General features: G+C 42.4%; 1 protein-coding gene across 1 annotated transcript in view; it reads left to right on the top strand.

The window, feature by feature from the left end:
• The first annotated feature begins 1,796 nt into the window (after positions 1 to 1,796).
• DCBLD1 (discoidin, CUB and LCCL domain containing 1) overlaps positions 1,797 to 19,677 on the top strand; it is a 76,171-nt gene continuing 58,290 nt past the window's right edge. The window contains exon 1 of the mRNA XM_018563897.1: positions 1,797 to 2,012. Within this exon, the coding sequence (XP_018419399.1) occupies positions 1,907 to 2,012 (106 nt within the window). The 5' untranslated portion in view covers positions 1,797 to 1,906. The remainder of the gene's footprint in view (positions 2,013 to 19,677) is intronic.

Genomic DNA, 19,677 nt, shown 5'->3' with positions numbered 1-19,677 from the left:
TTATGATGCACTCGATCAGACATTTATAGACATTTTCACATAGCACTTTTAATGTGATTTGGCCTGGATACTTCAACTCCACTTAGGCTCTGTTCACACCTATGCGTATCGAATATTGCTTCTTTGCAATGTTTTTGTCGCGCGTTTCCATTGGGCTACAGCCAAGTAGCCCTCGGAAACGCGCATATTCGATACGCCTAGGTGTGAACAGAGCCTTATAACGTATGTTAATCTGACGCACAGAACATGTGCCAATTTTTACACCACAAATCATTCCGTACAGTACTAAAGCAAGAGGGGCAACATGGCAGCTAGGCTGACATTTTCAGAATAAAAAAAAACCAGAAAGAAAAAAAAAAAGATGTCTTTATTCAACCTCAAATACTATGTAACTATGTAACTATGTAGCTATGGCAGTTTCCATGTTGTCTCTGGAAAGATTTCCATTCATTTAGACTTAATGATAAATTAAGCTTGGAATAGATAGAATTTGTATTAATAATTTAGTTCTGTAAAATAAACTTTGTTGTTTGTGTGGTATGTTCATCACACTTAGAAATATTTGGGCCCAAATTTTGGAATGAACACCTAAGCAATAAGTACAGAATACCTTCAACAATTATGTTAGTACTACTGTATATTGGGGCAACTGCATATGGAATGATATGGTAATTTATGTGGGCTCCCTTGCAACCTAGGCAATACTACTTAGGCCTGCTGGCTCCTTCTCAGAAATATGCTTTTTCTAGATGGTGGACATATGGCACAGGCAGAAAACAGGGACAGCTCACTGCCAGTGTAGGAATGGTTAACACAAGGTGACCGGACAGCACCTTAATTTGCTTCAACAGTCCTCTGATTACTGGGTATGGCACAGACTGTCAGCTGCTTAAAGTGACTCTAAACTCAGGAGTTAAATCTTAAAAATGTGTTCAAGTACCTTATCTATTAACAAAAATGTAACCTATTTTGTGTACCAGGGCTGCAGCTAACAATAATTGTCATAATCGTTTAGTTACCCGATTATTTTTCCAACTAATCGATTGGTTACATTACAAAAATATCTCTATCTCTCTCCTCCCCCCAACCAACTAACCGATAATGAGAATAGTTGGGACTATTCTCATAATCGATTATTATCGATTTAATCGATTAGTTGTTGCAGCCCTACACTCAGCTGTGGATCCTCAAATAATCTCTGGAGTGTATTCTTAAGATGTCACTCCTGAGTTAGTGTCACTTGTAGCCCCGTTCACATGTAGCGACTTATCACGCGATTTCCGCCGCGATATCGCGAGAAGTCGCCGGCTAATGATAGTCAATGGAGCTGTCTTAGCTCCATGTCGCGCGTCGCTCGTCGCAGTCGCAAGTCGCTTCTACCGGACCCTTTTTTCAGCGGATTTTGCGCGATTTTGCTTTTTTTCTATGGAGCCCGACGAGGAAAGGTCGAGCTACCGTCGCTGGATCGTCGCTGGAACGTCGCCCCGAAAGTCGCGCTATCCCGGCCGCTGCAAAGGTATGTCGCTACATGTGAATGGGGCCTAAATGTGAATGAGAACAAGTAACAAATACAAAGTAGGTGTTCTCCCAATGTGGCTGCATTGGTGGATAGATGCCTGCTATTCCCCGGAGCCGCCGGCAGGTGTCGCTGCTGAGCAGTGTGCAGAGTGTTGAATCGTCCGTCCCTCCCTTCAGCCCGGGATGAGGAGGAGTGCGGGGACTCGGTGTCACTCGGGACAGTAGAGGAGGAGGATTGGGACGTGTGTGTGTAGTGTCCAGCTCGGGAACGGAGTGTTCATTGATTGTCTCTCTGTATGGAGAGTCGGGGGCTCAGTGTCTGTAGAGGATATCCTGCTTCTAGTGACAGGCTGACAACTTTCCGGGAGAGGGCTGACTTCTCAGAGCCATGGCTGGGAACACTGGACTATACTGGACACAGCCCGGGGCTGCACTGCTCACCGTACTACTCACCTCACTCTCCGCTCCGCCAAGGCTGCTGGCAGAAACTCTGGGTAAGTCCCACGGACATTTCTTTCACCCAATTCCCAGTGGACTGTGATGGGGACTCTTGGGTGATAGACCCCTAGATGTCTCATTCACTGTGTCTGTAAATCATACAAAATGAATGTGTGTGTTCACGTCGCTTTCACATGTGTGTATTATGGGCAGTGTACAGATCTCTCCAAGATGTTGTTGTTATTGTTTTGGATTTTACACAAGTTGTATACTAGATATCAAAGTTTTCTAGTATAAGTACCCATTTACACCTGTGTGCATGCGCTGTGCACAATGCATCAACATGAAGGACCCTATTCATTTCAGTGGTGCCCATTCACATGAGGGTTACATCTCCCCGAAGTGCCACAATGCATCAACATGAAGGACCCTATTCATTTCAGTGGTGCCCATTCACATATGAGGGTTACATCTCCCCAAAGAGCCACAATGCATCAACATGAAGGATCCTATTACTTTCAGTGGTGCCCATTCACATATGAGGGTTACGTCTCATGTTTCCCACAGTGCTACACTGCCTAACATGAAGGATATTATTATTTTCAAAGGTGCCTGTTCACACATTAGCGTTTTGTTGCGTTTCCAGCAGTGCAACAACGCTCAACATGTAGGATCCCATTATTTTCAATGGTGCCCATTTACACCTGAGCATTGCGCCCTGTGCTTCCCGAAGTGCGTCAACACTGAACGTGAAGGATCCTCTTATTTTTAAAGGTGCCTGTTCACACCTGTGTGGTTTTTGTGTGTTTCTCGAAATGCGACAATGCTCAATATGAAGGATTCTATTTTTTTTTTAATGCCTGTTCACAGCAGAGCATTGCATCACTTGGGCTCTACTCGCGCATGAGCGGTATGCGTGGAAATGCGCTAAACATAAAAAAATGCATTGCAATGTGCATTGTTCAGACTATTGCGGCGACCCGCAAAATAGTTCAAGTGTGATATTTTATTTTATTTTTATTTTTTTTATAGGCAGATTCTGCACGTTCTGGCTATAGTAACTGGTGCGTATATTGGGCGTTTTCGTGCTGCGCAGAAAACGCTACCGCGATGTGTGAATGGAGCCTAAAAGCTTGAAAATGTACATGAATTTCTTTTTGGGCATATTTGGGTATTTTTAGCCCCATGGACTAGGGACAGGCCTGTAAAATGCACTTTGTGTGCTTTTGTGCCTAACAGTCTCCTTCTCCTAGTAGCTGTCTTTCTATTGGCTAAGACAATGATGCTTAAATCTGAACGAATAAATACGTCAAAAAATGCTCATGCTCAGGTGTGAATGGGAGCGCTGCGGAAATGATGGGCTGGCTAAAGCTGACCGAACACTAGTAGGATGTTTTGGAAGGTCCATTTGATACTCTAATAGTTAATGGGGTCACATCAACAATGTTCTGGGCTGCAGGAATGACAAAAGTCAAGGAGCGGAGTGGAATACTTTTCTGCAACAAAATTCTAACCGGGAATGCGCTTTTAGTTCAGGAAACTCCAAAATGAAATGTTAAAATCATACAACTGTTCGAATGACAGTCGTCAAGTCTCCGATGGCAGATTTTTCATATGAAGGTTTGTACAGAAATCTACCAGTGTATGGGCAGCTTTAGACTTGTGTGATCACATCCCGCCTCTCATATCTGTTTATTTAGGGAATGGCAGTACAATTTAGGTCCGGGGTGGGCAACTGCGGCCCTCCAGCTGTGCTTTAACTATAAATCCCAACATGCCTCTGGGAGTCATGCCTGTAGCTGGCACTCTTGCAATGCCTCATGGGGCTTGTAGTTCTACAACAGCTGGAAGGCTGGAGTTGCCCACCCCTGATTTAGAAGGTACAGATACCATATAAACTCAGCTGACGGCCCGTTCTAGTACTTTTTATATAGTCCAATCTCCCATTGACTTTATAACATGAATATTCACTCATTCACCAAAAATGTCCTCATAAACCTCATATTGAAGGCAATCAGCGTTTATAGAGAACCTCCCCTCCCCTTAATAATGAACACTATCATCTGAATGAACACATTTGTCAGCTAGTTAATGCTTCTCATATGAAATCCCATTTTGTTTAGCCCACCCATTCACACTAGTCATGGAAATCACATTGTTCTCTATGGTCCCTGATTACACCATTGCGACATGGTGTAGTGTGATCTTTTTTAGAGAGGTGCAGGTGCTACACAGTGCATTCTCAGCCTCATAGACTTCAACTGAAAAAGACATGTAATGTGCGTTTTCATGTGTTTAGCCCATAACAACAAGCACTTATCGCCTGCCAACTCATAGGTCCCTTTCACACGGGCTGATCATCTGTGCACAGATTCCAGACTGATCAGATGTCACCATTGTGACTTTTATCTCCATCTTGCGATGTGCACCCTATGTCAGTCTATGGGGAGTCGGATTTGTGTCCGTTTACATCAGATCTGGCACAATCGGGTTCAGCAAAACGGATCTCTGATCCATTTATTTTTCTAGATCTGTCCCAGGTAATGCCATAGACTAAAGGTGCCCACACACCTTGCGATAATCGTACAATAATTGCGGGAAATCCCGCGATCGTACGATTATCGTAAGGTGTGTGGAAGCCGTGCGACCTCTACTACTGTAAGGTTGCACGACTTTTATCTTAGGAACATGTTCGAAAACCCACCGAGCATCTTACGATGTTCGGCGGGTGTGTAGTATGTTCGTAAGATAAAAGCGCACACTGCCTGTTCGGCATTGCGGTCATCGGAAGCCCGCCCCTCGGGGGGCGTGGCTTCCGATCATCGCAAGTACGATCTGCCTGTCCAAGATGGGCAGATCGTATGTTTTTTTAATTACCTTACAACTATCGCAAGACAAAAGTCTTGCGATGTTTGTAAGGTGTGTGCCCTTACACTTCTTTTTGTGCTCAATCCTTGTAAGATCATTTTTACTTTTCTGACCTCACACTGCTGCACTTCTTAGCACACCGTAGCTGTTAACTGGTGCCAGGTTATCACTATTATGAATAGAGGAATTGGATGAAAACTGCCACCCACTTTATTAGTTTTGCAGTGCTGGAATCCCGACATATCTTTTGTGTAAGTTTGTACCTCTCACACTGTCAGATTGCTGAGAAAAGGCATGTATGTCAATAATATCATTAGATTATCTCTCGCTGTCACTACACAGGCCAGACTAGTAACGGAATGCTGCCATCAGTCACACAGTCCTTTCCATTGACTTGTCTTGCAATTGCCTTTGATTATGGGTTGCTGTGATTGTGCACAATCACAAGAGAAATCAACTGGGAAGAGGTTTGTGCAGTTGATGACAGCAGCCTATAACTGTCTGAGCCCTAACAGCCATTATACACTGTGCAAAATTCGTTTAGTGAGTGGCATGTCATCATGTTAAAATAAATCAAATTTGGAACGACATTCTATAAGTCTCTGATGGCATTATCGAATGTTCTGGTGAGATTTTTCCTATGAACATTCTCAGGAAAATCTCTCAGTTTAAGGGCCCTTCTTTACCAACGGAGTCTGTTGCACTCAACAGGTAATCCATGAACATAATCCTCAAATGGAAGGGATGTCACTCTTGTGACATTCATGGCTGTTTAGTATTTACTCCATGGAGCTGAATGGACCCATGTTAAGTCTATGGAGAGGCAGAAGTAAACAGATCTTCACGTTACCTCTAATCTGTAATGTTTAGGTATTAGAAAAAAACAGAAAAAGACACAAACCTTTTGCATTTTTTAATTTTTTTAAAATGGACTTGGAGGTAATCGTATGTAAACAGACTCATGTCCGTTTATATTCGCCTGTCCATAGACTAACATTGAGCTTATGATCAGATTCACCTAAAAGAAGAGTAGCAATAGATCACTCACTGTTTGAACAAATGGCTCCCTACGGTGTAAACTACACAAGTAGCAATTGTTTGTGCGAGATTAATCATTGCCTTTATACTGATTCTGTAGGTTACACTATAAGTTTTATCATATCTACTCCTAGCTGTGATTGAACCTCAGAAAATCGCCCCTGTAACACCAACTATAGGCTGAATGGTGTTCCCAGACCAATCATTTGGAGCTGGGTAGTTTTAGAACATAGTCTGTGTGTATTATTGACAACAGACTTTTTTTTATACGAATGTTGATATGTTGAGGCACCACGTCTCGTACAATAATCTACGTCGAGGGTGGAAAAATTGATATAGAATTCAGGAGCCAGTAGATGGGTTTTAGCAACAATCATCTATCCCATACCATGTACGATTACATGCTAATGATCTCTTACAGATCCGGCCGTTGTCACCTTGTCATTAACTTCAATGGGTACAGTGGCTGCATCTGAGCGGGACACCTGCAGCAGGAATCTGTAGGTTCTTGCCACAGGAATCCCGAAACACCCCGTGTGAATGGGTCCTTACATTGAAGAAGTCTTTTTCACCTCCACTTATCTTACCAACAATTTGGTGGCATCTATGAATTTGTCGCAGCCATAGCCCCAGAACGTAAAGGTCTTACACATAAAAAAAGGACCCCAATTTGTCAGAAATAGCAAGAAAACTCTTTCACGGCTTTGATGAATTACGGTAGTCGCAGGACTTTCTATTACGACCATAACACCAGAAAATGACTTTATTGAATCACTCTCGTTGAATTAGCCGGAAAAATAGCATTTCCAGAAGGAGACTTGCAAAGGCTGTCATCACAAATTTTCTCATGACGGGTATACTTTAATTGGTTTCTAAGTTTCGGAGAGATGACATACCCCTTGGGATATTCATCAGGTGATGGTTGTCTGCGTATAAATACTTCCGTCCAGATATACTGCTTTAGGTTTCATTGATGAATTAGTAATTGCTCTGTCATAGTCGTACATTACAAGCTTGTCAGCAGTTGTCTGACTAGCTTTCCAGACAGGTTATAAGTCTGACTTTAAATGACACGGTTCCTTTAGTTCATTATGAAATAAATAATTGGCATGGGAAAATATTTCTAAACAGCATCATGAAAATTTGGAGGTTAAGAATAATACAATGACTAAATCGCTGAGTCAAGTGTGTTGGAGCTTTAGAAGGTGTGGGAACCAAATATGGATTTTTTTTTCATTCTTAGAACAATACAACTCCATTAATAAACATTTGTGATCAGAATAATTCAGATTTGGAAACGCCTATTTATTTTTATGGTGAATGAGAACCATATACGTACTTCTATAGGATAGAACTGATTGTGAAACTTCCTACAGGCTTTGAGGAGGGCAGCAGTGAAAGTGAAGAAAGTCATGTAGGACATTGGATGGGATGGATGTAGGATGTAATTCCTCAATGCAAAGAGAATTTAACATTTCATTTTAGTTTTTTGACCTTAGTACACATCTGAAGTCTGAACTGTGTGTGTGTGTTGGCCATTTTTGTCATTTCAGCAATACAAAACCTGACAGGTCTTGTCTTGTATTAAGAAGGGAATGTATTGCAGTGACAAGTCTATAATTTTACCACTTTACAGATCACTGGTTCGGCCTCATCTGGAGTATGCGGTCCAGTTTTGGTCACCAGTCCTCAGAAAAGATGTTCTTGAGCTGGAAAAAGTCCAGCGGAGGGCAACCAAACTCATTAAGGGGTTCGAAGACCTGAACTATGAAACAAGGTTGTTAAAATTAAATATGTTCTCTTTGGAGGTTAGGAGATTAAGGCCCCGTTCCCACTGTGCGATATGCAAATCGCGTGTTTGTCGCGCGATTTGCATATTGCGCAACATCGCAAGATTTGCCGCGCGATGTCGCGTTCAAGCTTGCACTGAGCGAGCTTGAATCGCGGCTAAATCCGCTCCAAAAAGGGTCCTGCTGTAGCGACACACGACCAGCGACAGCAGGACCCTTTGCCCCATTGGATTGCATTGGAGCGCGATATCGTGCGGTAATTTGCCACGATATCGCGGGAATTACCGCGCGATAAATCACTCAATGTGAACGGGGTCTAAGGGGGGACATGATTTCTTGTATAAACTGTTCAATGGTGACAGCAACATTATTAACAAACTCTTTACGGTTAACCCCATAACAAAGACTACAGGCCACCACCAAAAACTGTTGGAGAAGAAATTTCAGCACACGGGGCGCAAGAGGTTCTTCTCAGTTAGAGCAGTTAAGGTCTGGAACTCACTGCCACAGGCAGTGATTTCAGCTAAGAGTGTGGAATCATTCAAGAAACTATTGGACGATTTCCTTAGAGACCATAACATACAGGGGTACAGGTACTGCTGAGAGCAAAATCTCACATGGACGCACACACCAGCTCAACCACAAATGCATACACGCAATAGGTTGGACTTGATGGACTTCTGTCTTTATTCAACCTCAAATACTATGTAACTATGTCTTCTAATCCCTCTCCACTCTATGCACAACTAAAGAAAACGTCTTGTCTTCAGTTTCACTTCCATGCTATGTTTTGTTGGGGCCATATCTATCCAGTTGGTTATTAGTCTTTGAGGTTTTTTTTAATGGTTATATGGTATTCCTCTATTTATGTCTCTGTTGGGTGGGAGCTCTATGGGTGCTGCTTATGTGAAATTTGCACTCGCTGATTGGTTTTGTATGTTTAATGGTAAATCGTACTCTGATATCCATCTCAGCTGGCTGACCAGAGTTGCAAGTGTGGGGGTGGCAACCTACTACGCTGTCAGGAATCCTTGGATAAACGAGAGGCAATCTGATTCTGTATGTAACTTGCTTCATTCATCTCCCACACAGTATCTAAAACTCAAAATCACTGCCTGTGCGAATGCCCGCTACAGGTATTCTTGGTGCATTAATGAAAGTTTAGTACATATGTTATGTGCCCGTTTAGCCCAGGACATGCCATTGTGCATGTGGTAGAATTTGTGAAGCAGTGACGATGTAAGATGTTTAAAAGCCATAAGAGGTTGAAATGGGGACCACAGTGGGGAGGACATGAAATTTTGCAGCAATATTGCATAGTGCTAGTTTCTCCTAGCCTCCTCAGCTCCCATTCAGTTGCTTTTTATAGCCCATGTGTCTAGCACTTAATCAATCAGTCCTATTGTTATCAATACGTGGGAAATTTAGCAGAACATCCTCCTCCTCATCTGATTAGCATACATTATGATGTGCTTGATGTATTGCTGCCTGTACACACCTGTCCAGCCAGTTACTGGCTTTGTCATAATTTTACCTTTTATACTGGCCACACATTGTAAGATTTATCTTTTCAGTATTTGAAGAGATCAGCAGAGAGATTGGTTTCTTCTTTCTCAAGTGTTCTGTATTATTTCAAACACTATGATCGCAGAGACTTTCCTTATCTCAACATATTACTGAGATTACATTGGCAGTCTCATGTCTCTGGGTAGCTTTATGGTGGCCATAGATGGCATTCGAAAGAGACGCTCTTTTTTTTTCATAACCACTTGATCCTCTACAATTCAGCCTATGGATGCAGTGCACGCGTTGCCTTTTCTCTATAGAAGTGGGGAAAATCTTCTATTGCTTGTTAGTGATTTTTCATCATCATGGGAGACTTCCTGTCCAATTAATAAGAAAGCCTCAACTAAGAGAAATCCAGAAGAGTGCCATTGCTGACTATCATTTGAAAATGCTAGTTGCCTAGCTGTTTTAGGCCTCAATACTTTCTAAGACACGGACCAAAAACAAGCCTGCAACTAGTGAAGTCAGAGGAAGGTTGGAACTGTTGACCTGCACGTGATCTGGGTCAGCAGCCCAGGTCACCCTTTTTGATCAACATACCGTAGCAGCAAGAGTGACATCTAGCATTTTGCAATGGCTGACCCCATACTTTCAGTACAGGTTACCAATAAAGAAAGCTAATCATGAGAGAAACATTTAGGCAACCATTGCTGACCTATCCATCTGAAAATCAGTCAGTATTTGGGGCCGGCATGTTAGCATAACACCCAGGCAACTAGCATGTTTAGAAGGTCAGCTGTATGGTCCCCATATTTTCTCATGAATGGATTACATTAAACTGGGCATAGACATTGGTGTTTGGGCATGTATTAATGGCCCAGCAACTTATGTGTTCTGTACCAGTGTTTCCTCTAAACAGGAACGCGCTAGTCACATTAGTTCTCCAGTTTAATGCAATGAGGAAGCCAGGTGCAGACAGCCACCACTGGGGAAAAATCAGTAGGGATCAGACATGATTTGTCAGTTTGTTCCTTGAAAATGCTTGTAAGTTGTCCCATAGACAGTGGACTGTCCTTGATCCCGGATCAGAAGACTGTCATCTAATGCCTAAGACCACCTTAACTTGCATCAGAGCAAATACGGCCCTCCTTTGGTACTCTCTGCTCTCAGGCGTGTAGCTTTACATTGGATTATAGTAACCATATAACCGTTTTAATTGCAATTTATTAATGGTAGACCTTATCGGTCTTTTCTCATTTAAATAAATGATCAAGTGTTTGTGGTTAATGGCCAATAAAATGATCTAATAAGAAATTGAGCATCTGCTGATAGGAAACCTCTTCTTTTGTCATGACTGTTGACTATGCATATGAAGTGGAAGATTCTGCACACAGACTTTATCTGTTTGCACTGTTTCAGCACAAATTGTCAGGGGAATGCTTTGTTTTCACTGATTACTGTCTGAGAGATAACATCCCACTCAGCGTGGTTACAGCGCACTGTCTGCTAACGGTGGCCATAGGATTTCCTGCTTTTCTCTTTTGTTCTACCACTCTACTACAAAGCTTATTAAACCGCTTCAAAGGTTTCACAAAGCTTTCCTTTATGGCCCAAATTCTCTTTTATAGTTATTTTCAACAAGGATGGGAAGCTTATCTCTGATCCGTCCACATATTATTAGTAGGATTTTATAAGTGTTGTTTGAATGATCTGCCCTGCTTTGCAGAAAGCATTAAAGTTGATGTGAACACAATCATTAAAATCTTCTAAACTTTAATACCTTAAAGCAGACCTTCACTTGTTGGTTCCATTTGATCCCCCTTGCTCCCTCCCCCAATCCACACTGCAATATGAAAAGCCTTTTTTGGGGGGACTGTTTATACTTTTTGGCCCTGCCCCCTGCCAACATTCTCGCCTGGGCAGAAGTGTCGACCTGCTTCCGCAGCCACCTCGGATGCCTACATTACATGTCCAAGTAGGCTGCGGTAGCAGAGAAACAAAGAACCCAGTGGATGGACCTAGAGGCAGGGCTGGTTCTCGAAATGTGGACCAGAAAGCCAGCTCCCAATGACTGTGTGGAGGAAGATAGCGGCATAGGACCTAGCTGGTTTCAGCAGACCACCGGCTCTCAGCAAGACAACACTAGATTCACTGGGCAGGTGAATCTGATTTTTCAAGAGAACCCAGCTTCGCAGTTAACAGGGTATTAAGGAAAATTAAAAAAAGAACGGGGTGGGGATGGGTGGTCTGGCTAACAATCCTTAGGAAGTTTTTTTTCTTCAAAAACCTGATGATCTCGACTGAAGGTACTTCCTGTTATAGGGTAACACTCTGCCCTTGCTTTACTATTGAGCTCCTGAGTTGTCACCCTGTCACAAACACCCAAGTTTCCATGCGGACATAGATTCTACAGGCATGGTCCACTGTTCCCACAATCGGGAAGCTAGTCCATAGGAATTATGTGCAGTCAAAGCTGAAGTCCGTTCATATAGTGACTAAAAAGGCTGGAGCAGATCAACATGACTGAGATGCAAAGAATGAAAAAATAAAAGCAAAAATGAGTACTTTTTGAAAAAGGCATTTGTTTGGCACACGGTGCTTTAGTATAAACAAGCAGCTCTTATGGTGCCCATGAGGTCTTTCTCTGCATCTTACAGCATCTTTTCTTTCCAAAACACTCAGTGAAGATTACACAGAATGATTATCAAATGGTCAGTTATGAATATTTCCCATCAGGCTGGAAAATACTTATACGTGTTATTATAGCCATACACGAGAGATTGTTTGTGCAAGATTAGCACAATCCTAAAAGCATGCCTTATGGCTGCAGTTCTCAACCTGTGGGTCGCGACCCAAAAGTGAGTCGCAACTCACTGTTGAGGGGGGTCGCAGCATCCACTTCTGCTCCTCAGCCTCCTCCTAGCGCAGCAGTGTCAGTCAGCAGGAGCACAGCAGAGGCTGTGAATATAAAAGTGCCCCTATACACACTGCCTGGCCGCTGCAGCGACATCTAGTGGCCGGGGAGTGTGTACAGCAGGGCTTTTCTATTTACAGCCGATGCTGTCTTCCTGCCTCCCATACAATGTGAGCTCTGCAGGAGGCGGGCGTCTAAGCAGTGCTGGGGCTGGGAAGGCTGCATGGAGACAGAGCAGGCAAGCAGGTAGCATGGGCTGGGGAGGGCTTGTATTCTTGTGAGTGTGCTTCTATTTTTAGTCCCAAGTCCAGCGTCTTACTAATTCTGAAGTCCAGCGCTCAGTTGGAGGTCACCACAACTTGGCAAATGTTACCAAGGGGTCCCGACCCTAGTAAGGTTGAGAACCACTGCCTTATGGGGATAGAATAGGATTTGAGTTGGGAAGTGATGACCACATTCTAGTGTGGGTTGCATTGCTACTGGAAATCTTATAATGCTATCATTACAAGTCAATTGCTCCTAATACAGACATTCTAAGGATTGTTTAGTCATGATTATACCTTTTTTGTTAATATCTTTCAATTTGATCAGGATCTAAACACTATAGCACAAGCAGTTTGTACCAAGCTGTCAAGACAGCAACCTAGTCAAGGGAAGAATTTTCTCATTACAGCTGATTGTGTGAGCACAGCAGTCCTACTGCTAACTTTGTTCCTTGTCATAAGCAGGCCTCTCAGACTGAGAAGCATTCTTCCCAAAGTCCACTTGAGGCCTATACACAGAGAATTACATCACAAGGTCTCTGTCCTACATGAATAAACTTGGATCACTGTCAAGACAGATTTGTCTATACTGACATACAGTCTCCAAGAATCTTAATTTATATTCTTACATGACTTTGAATGCATAAGGGCAAATACTTTCGTTTCAGCTGTCATCATAAAATTCTATGCAAATATTTTACATAATGCTGGTGTGTTCTGCTCGGTTTGCATAAGGCATCAATATATTTTAATTCATATATAGTTCTTGAAATTGGAGGGCTTTAGCGAAAGAGTTTTCACGTTCTTTCACTCAGGTACTACCAAAGACATTCATGGGTGTACTCAACAAATGCCATTACATTAGAGCCTTCTCATCTCTTGTGAACATACCCTGTAGATGGCAGGAGTACTGTCTGATGCCGTCAAATCCATTTATTGGATTGCTGGAATGTTTGGTGACATTAACAATATAATGTCTGTACCACATATGCACATACACTTTCTACTCTGGTCAGTTTAGAACAAAGTATTTGTTGCCTGCTTTCTGTAAGGAGATGGCACCTTTGTTTTCTTCATAGCATGTGGAACCCTTCAACTGTTCATCATACTGCTGCTTGCCAGAATGGACTCCAGCAGGCAACCTTTTTGGGCCACCGACAATTTTTGAAAGCTGGCTTTAAATGAAGAAGTAAAAAGGTTCCTGTTTATTTGATTGGCCTGGCTGCTGCAGAATGCAGTACACATTTATAAGGGCTTGATTACATTGGTTATGCTCATGCACATTGAAGTTTACTTACAGAGCTGACAGACTAGCAGTGCATGCCTCTGGTATCTGCACATGATCATCTGCAATTCAGCGGCATGGGGAGTTTGCTGTAGGCAGGGCAACTGTCTTCTATTCCCTTATCCTTGTAAAGGTTTTGCTTATGCATGCCTATTGATGTCTTTAGTTGATGTCTTTAGTGAGGGGAGAATGGCAAACCAGAACTGAGTGGTGCACTATCGCCATGTGTGGATGATCACAACCCATTAGCTGATCACAACCCGTTAGCTCGGAATCCTATAATTTCAGATGAAGATTCATTCCTTATTATGCTGGAAATATCAGAGGAAACCTCTAAACAAATGCAGTGGGTCCTATTAGATTCACAAAAATAGTTTCTATGGGTGACTCAATGTACAAAAAGCCCTGTCCCCCACCTCGTCAGGCCACACAAGCCTTCTGACAGATCTTGACTTGGCATGGCGAGTGGCATAGTTTCGTGGTTTAGTAATTGCTTTATTATGCTATAGGTCTAAAGGTCCCCACACACCTTGCGATAATCGTACGATAATCACGGGAAATCCCGCGATCATGCGATTATCGTAAGGTGTGTGGAAGCCGTGCGACCTCTACTACTGTAAGGTCGCCCGACTTTTAACTTAGGAACATGTTGGAAAACCCGCCGAGCATCGCACGATGTTCGGCGGGTGTGTAGCATGTTCGTACGATAAAAGCCGGACAGGCCGGTGTGCGCAAGCGCACACTGCCTGTTCAGCATTGCGGTCATCGGAAGCCCGCCCTTCGGGGGCGCGGCTTGCGATCATCGCAAGTACGATCTGCCTGTCCAAGATAGGCAGTACGTTTTTTTAATTACCTTACAGCCACTTTTGTCTTGCGATGGTTGTAAGGTGTGTGCCCAGCATAATACTATAGGTGATCATAAATTAGCCTCTCCCTGTGATCAATTATTCTTATGTTGTGTACGTGGCAAACTGGTTATGTTATTGTTTCATCTACTGCTTATGGTTTCCACAGAAAACTTTGCTGATTTTTCATGAAAGCAGACCTGGACACATACCAACTGGCTGAGTCAAAGCTGACTTAAGCATTTTGTGAACTTTGAATGGCACTTTAGTGTGCTGATCTGTGTGAAACAAAACACATGCCCTGCTGGTTTTAGATGGCCTTATGTAAATTCCCAGTGATTGGGCAATGTATCATTGTTGGAGGAGGTCTTGGTGTCTTTACAAAATACATGTCTAGAAGAGCCAAATGTCCACTTGTATGCAGTTCAGCATATAGATTAATGGTAGCCCAGCAGTTAGCCTTTTGCGCCTGTGAGAGCGCTATCATATTTGAGCCAATTGTTTCATAGCTTTCCTGGATGGTAACCTGTAAAGAACCGAGCTGTGACCCCATGTTGCCTCATAAAGACTGGTATATACAGTCTTTATGGGCTTTTTTCAGGGCACCCTTTCAGTCTACCTCCTTCTCCTGGTCCAATCAGTACTCAGACCTAGAAGAAGAGGGTAGGCTCATGTACAGTATTCTACCATGTTGGTGAACGATAAAAGGTGTCATGTTTGGCTCTGCATCTGCAACATTGCCAACTTCTCTAATACCAGCTCCATAATGGAGGGGAGGAGTAAAATGTTCTATATTTCAAGGAATAAAAGCTTCACGTTCTCCCCTGCACTTTTTTATGTTTTAACTGTTTAGATTTTAAAAACTGATTACAGGACTAGTATTAGAGAAACTGAGCACTCAATAAGGTTTGTGCATTTAGTCTTCAGAATATATGAGTAGTGTGTGCAGCAAGCTTATACAAAACATTTGCAAAGCTTTCAATGGGCCTCAAGCATTTCTTGAAGCTTTTAATGCACCTTTCAGCTCCAGTTTGGGAAAGTTGAACAATTGTCTTTATTTGAGTGCTGGTTGTTACTTTAAACAAGCTGCTAGGGCTCTTCATCAGTCTGGTTTTCGGTGGTGCTGAAACTGGAAGCCTGCCAGGCAGCCAGCACACACACATTCCGACTGGGGCTGCTGTCATACAATGTGAAGCCTAAGAAGCTGAAAGACATGGATCAACAGAAGTTTAGACCTAAGTAATACAGTGATGTGGCTGAATAATTGTGATCCGTTTCGTAATCCATTGCTGTCCATATCATATGATCCACTTCCGGTGACCCTATTTTGCATCTGTTTCAAGAATTAGACTGCTGTAAATCAACAACCTTCCAGCATCCTGATGTATGTTCCTCACAGGTGACACAACCACACAAGCTTGGTGATCTTACAAAGACTGGAAGTTCCAAATGTCCTATTGTTACCGTGCAGGTTTCCTAACTCTGTAATAAACAGGGAGATTTGCAAATCAGTCTAATACAATGAGTAGATTTACACCTGCATGGCCCATATTTCATCTCTGGGACATTATCAATTGTATTTTGTGGTCACAGGCGGCCATTTTTCAGGGTTGCTTTGGTTAAAAAAAATTGTTAACTTTTATCAGTTTAAAGACTGATCTCTTCACTTAGGTGTTTAGGTAAAATGGCAGAGCAGCCAAAGGAAGTGAAAGTTTTCTAGTTTGTGATTTAGGATGTATAGTTTTTGTTTTTGTTTTTGTTGATCTAGAGAGCTCGGGCCGGCCGTTTTTTTACTACGGCCGGCCCGGAGGTGGTTAAAGAAAATAATTCCACATTTCCAAAGTGAGTAAAAAGAAATGCTCTCAATAGTCAAGATGGTCATGCAAGTAGAGACCTTCTTGACCAAAACAAATTACTTCAGCCTCTTACAGCAGTTGTAGTGTATGCATTTTTGAAGGAGCTGATATGACTAAGTGCAAGCCTTTTTTCGTACTTTGCAAACCCATGCAATGGTGTGAATGATCTTTACTGAAAAGCAATTTCTCTGGTATGCATGTTCTTGGTTTGCCTTGGAAAATGCACGGAAATATATCCTGTATGAATGATCTTGGACAGTCCGTTCAGTTTGATTTCCTTTTTGATTTTTCACTTTTCAGCTAGAGAAGAAAACACTGCAGCTTCTTTTCTGCATTCACAATATACAGATAGTACAGTTTGCCATCAGGCAATCTGGTTTCCTTCCACAATCTAAAAGCATACTGGTAGGTAAAGCCATCTATCGACTTCTTGTGCCTGTGGCTACTCTTAATATTTTCCACCACAACTGATGCAGAAGTCGTAAGCTTGTGTACCTACTGGTCTCTTAAAGGAACCTTAAGCTGGCCATACACCTATAGATTATCTGCAGATTTTCTATGGTCAGATGGAAAAAGTGCAACAGATTCCTCTATCTACGCTAAACTGTGTGGATGGAGGAATCGCCATCTGGGCCAAGCTTCAGTATCTTGCTAGTCGGCCCTGCTGGCTCTAAAAATACCTGAACAGTGCCTGCATCCAATTAGATTGTTCCGGTATTTTGATAGCCAGCGGGGCCGACTAGCAAGATACTGAAGCTTGGCCCAGTGGGGGATTCCTCCATCCACACAGTTTAGCGTAGATGGAGGAGTCTTTTGCACCTTTTTCATCTGACCATAGGCTAATAGAAAAAAATTCTATAGAAAATCTATAGGTGTATGGCCAGCTTTAGATTGTGAGCATCATTAGAGATCGCATTGATGGGAATGCTTCAGTGCTCTCTAGGAAGTGCACAATTATAGTTGGTGATATATGAATAACTTCAGGTATACAGGTTTATGTTGTAGATCAGGGGAAGCCAAACTTCAGCCATCCAGCTGTGGGAAAACTACAAGTCCCATGAGGCATTGTAAGACTCTGACAGCCACAAGCATGACTGCCGGAAGCATATGTATGGTGGTATTGGTAGTTTCACCACAGCTAGAGGGCCAAAGTTTGGCTACCCCTGTTGTAGATGCTGCAATATTTTGTTTCTTGAGTACCTTTTTTATTCTAGAAAATAAATATACAGTGGATTTAAGAGTTACAGAACAAATGCTTATACAGTTTTATGTATATGGGATGGGAAAACACTTCTCTACATTCAGTCCTATGCCAATCACATCAGCACAGCTGTGCTAGTCAAGGAACTCAATCACACAGAAAGGCCAGGCAGTTTGGCCTGCAGCAATAGCTCCTGTCAAACCATAGTGGAGATAATTAAATTGGGAGTAAATGGTGTGTCCCAGAGAGGCAGTAACATCTGTGGGGGAGTGGTGTTCATGTGCTGCTCTGCTTGTTTCTCTTTTATATTCCAATGCAGAAAGGATTTCCTGAGGTTTTTGTATGCGTAGGCTCCAGCCACTAGAATGTGGTATATGGCAGCCGTTAATAAAATATCCATCTTGTTGACTTGTGATCAGTATTACCAACCTTACCCACTGTTCCGTTTGATGTAATATAGACATAAATGTTACAAGTTTGCAACATTTTCTATGTTGCGTTTTACCAGTTGAAAATATAGTATTAAAAGTAAATTTTCAAGAGAAATAATGTACATTGCATTTATATGGCATGCAACTCTTAATTAAACCAAAAAGAACTATACTGAGGAAATTAAAGTACCTATGGTCATGAAAGATTTGGCTGTTGGACTGTGCAAGATCCAGCCATTGCATACTCTCTCTTGCATTGACAGATGTACATGCTTGTATTTTAATAAAAGATGTAGGAGGGGCGCTTAACATGCATACCCAGCACTAAAGGGAAAACATTAGTGACTGGGCAGGAAAAGTATAACCCATGTTGATGGAACCTACCCTTAAAAATGGACAGAGGCTACGAGAAATCTTCTCCTTGACGTCTGCTACACAATAAATGTCACCATTATATGACTTTCCACCTATTCTTGTTCTGGTGACAACCCATCTTTTTGGATTTTCCCTCACTTTCAGCCTCGGTGACAATGATTATTGTAAATATGGTGAATTTCCCCAAAGGAGACACAGCTGGCAATGAAAAATTGACTGTGTTCTTTTCTAGACATGTAAGCTATGGAAACATTTGGTTCAGTTCGGACTTTTCAGGATTCTGGTCCAAAATTTAGTTCGGGGTTTTGGATTCGGACGAATCTGAATTTTCGTTAGTTTTCGGATGAGTTTACAAACGAATATTCGTTGCAACTACCACAGAAAACCATATACAGATATTAATATTAAAACTGAAGCTCCTAGACTCGAATGGCATTCGGGAGCTCCAGAAAGCAATACAGGTCTGGGAGCCATATACATATACATACATAATAAAGCTGAGGCTTCCAGACCTGAATGGCATTCAGAAACTCGGACTCTATTTGGGTCTTGGAGCATCAGCTTTAGTATTATGTATATATAATTATAATATATATACTTTTACGAACTGCACATGTCTATTCTTTACCCTTTCCCACTCCATCCAAAACGAAATAAAAGTATGGGCTATAGATGCACTTCCGGGCTGGTGCACACTGATGCGACCTAACCGCGCGGCAATTGTGCACGATTCTGTGTGGTCAGGAGTCGCCTAGGTGTGCACCGATCACTCTCTGGGTGCCAGGGCGCCGGGCGGATCGTGCAATTCCGCCTGTGCTCCTGAACACGATCGTGACTAAAACAGCCGCTCTTCATGAATCGCAGAAAAAAGGTACATGTTTTCTGCAATTGCCACGTGGATGGTACCTCATTGAAATCAATAGGGCCGCTCGTCAATCCCCGATCGCGTAGGTCTTCGTGGGGCCTACATGTTCTGCCAGGAATTACTTTTCATCATATTAGACAATCTGTTAGTTGCCAGTTTTTCAGTTGTTTACCTGAAATTAACCAATTCCCCTGACCAGATGTCAAATCTTCAACATTTAAGGGGAAACCTCAAGCATTCTATGGCCAGCTTTATGGGCATAACCATCCAGCCGGGCAAGAGGGCATTTCCACATGGTGGAAGATTTGGGCAACGCATTATTGTTCCCCTAAGACATGAGTCAGATACAGTGGTTGTCTATTTGGAAACCCTTCACACTAATATTGATGTACCTTTTAAAGTATAGATCAGAATATCTAATTAATTTGAGTCGTGTGTGTGTGTGTGTGTGTGTGTGTGTGTGTGTGTGTGTGTGTGTGTGTGT

Source organism: Nanorana parkeri, unplaced genomic scaffold (assembly GCF_000935625.1).
Source record: "Nanorana parkeri isolate BGI_ZX_2015 unplaced genomic scaffold, ASM93562v1 scaffold22, whole genome shotgun sequence".
NCBI lineage: Eukaryota > Metazoa > Chordata > Amphibia > Anura > Dicroglossidae > Nanorana > Nanorana parkeri.
Note: the sequence above shows the minus strand (reverse complement) of the source record. Positions and strands in the feature narration are given on the sequence as shown.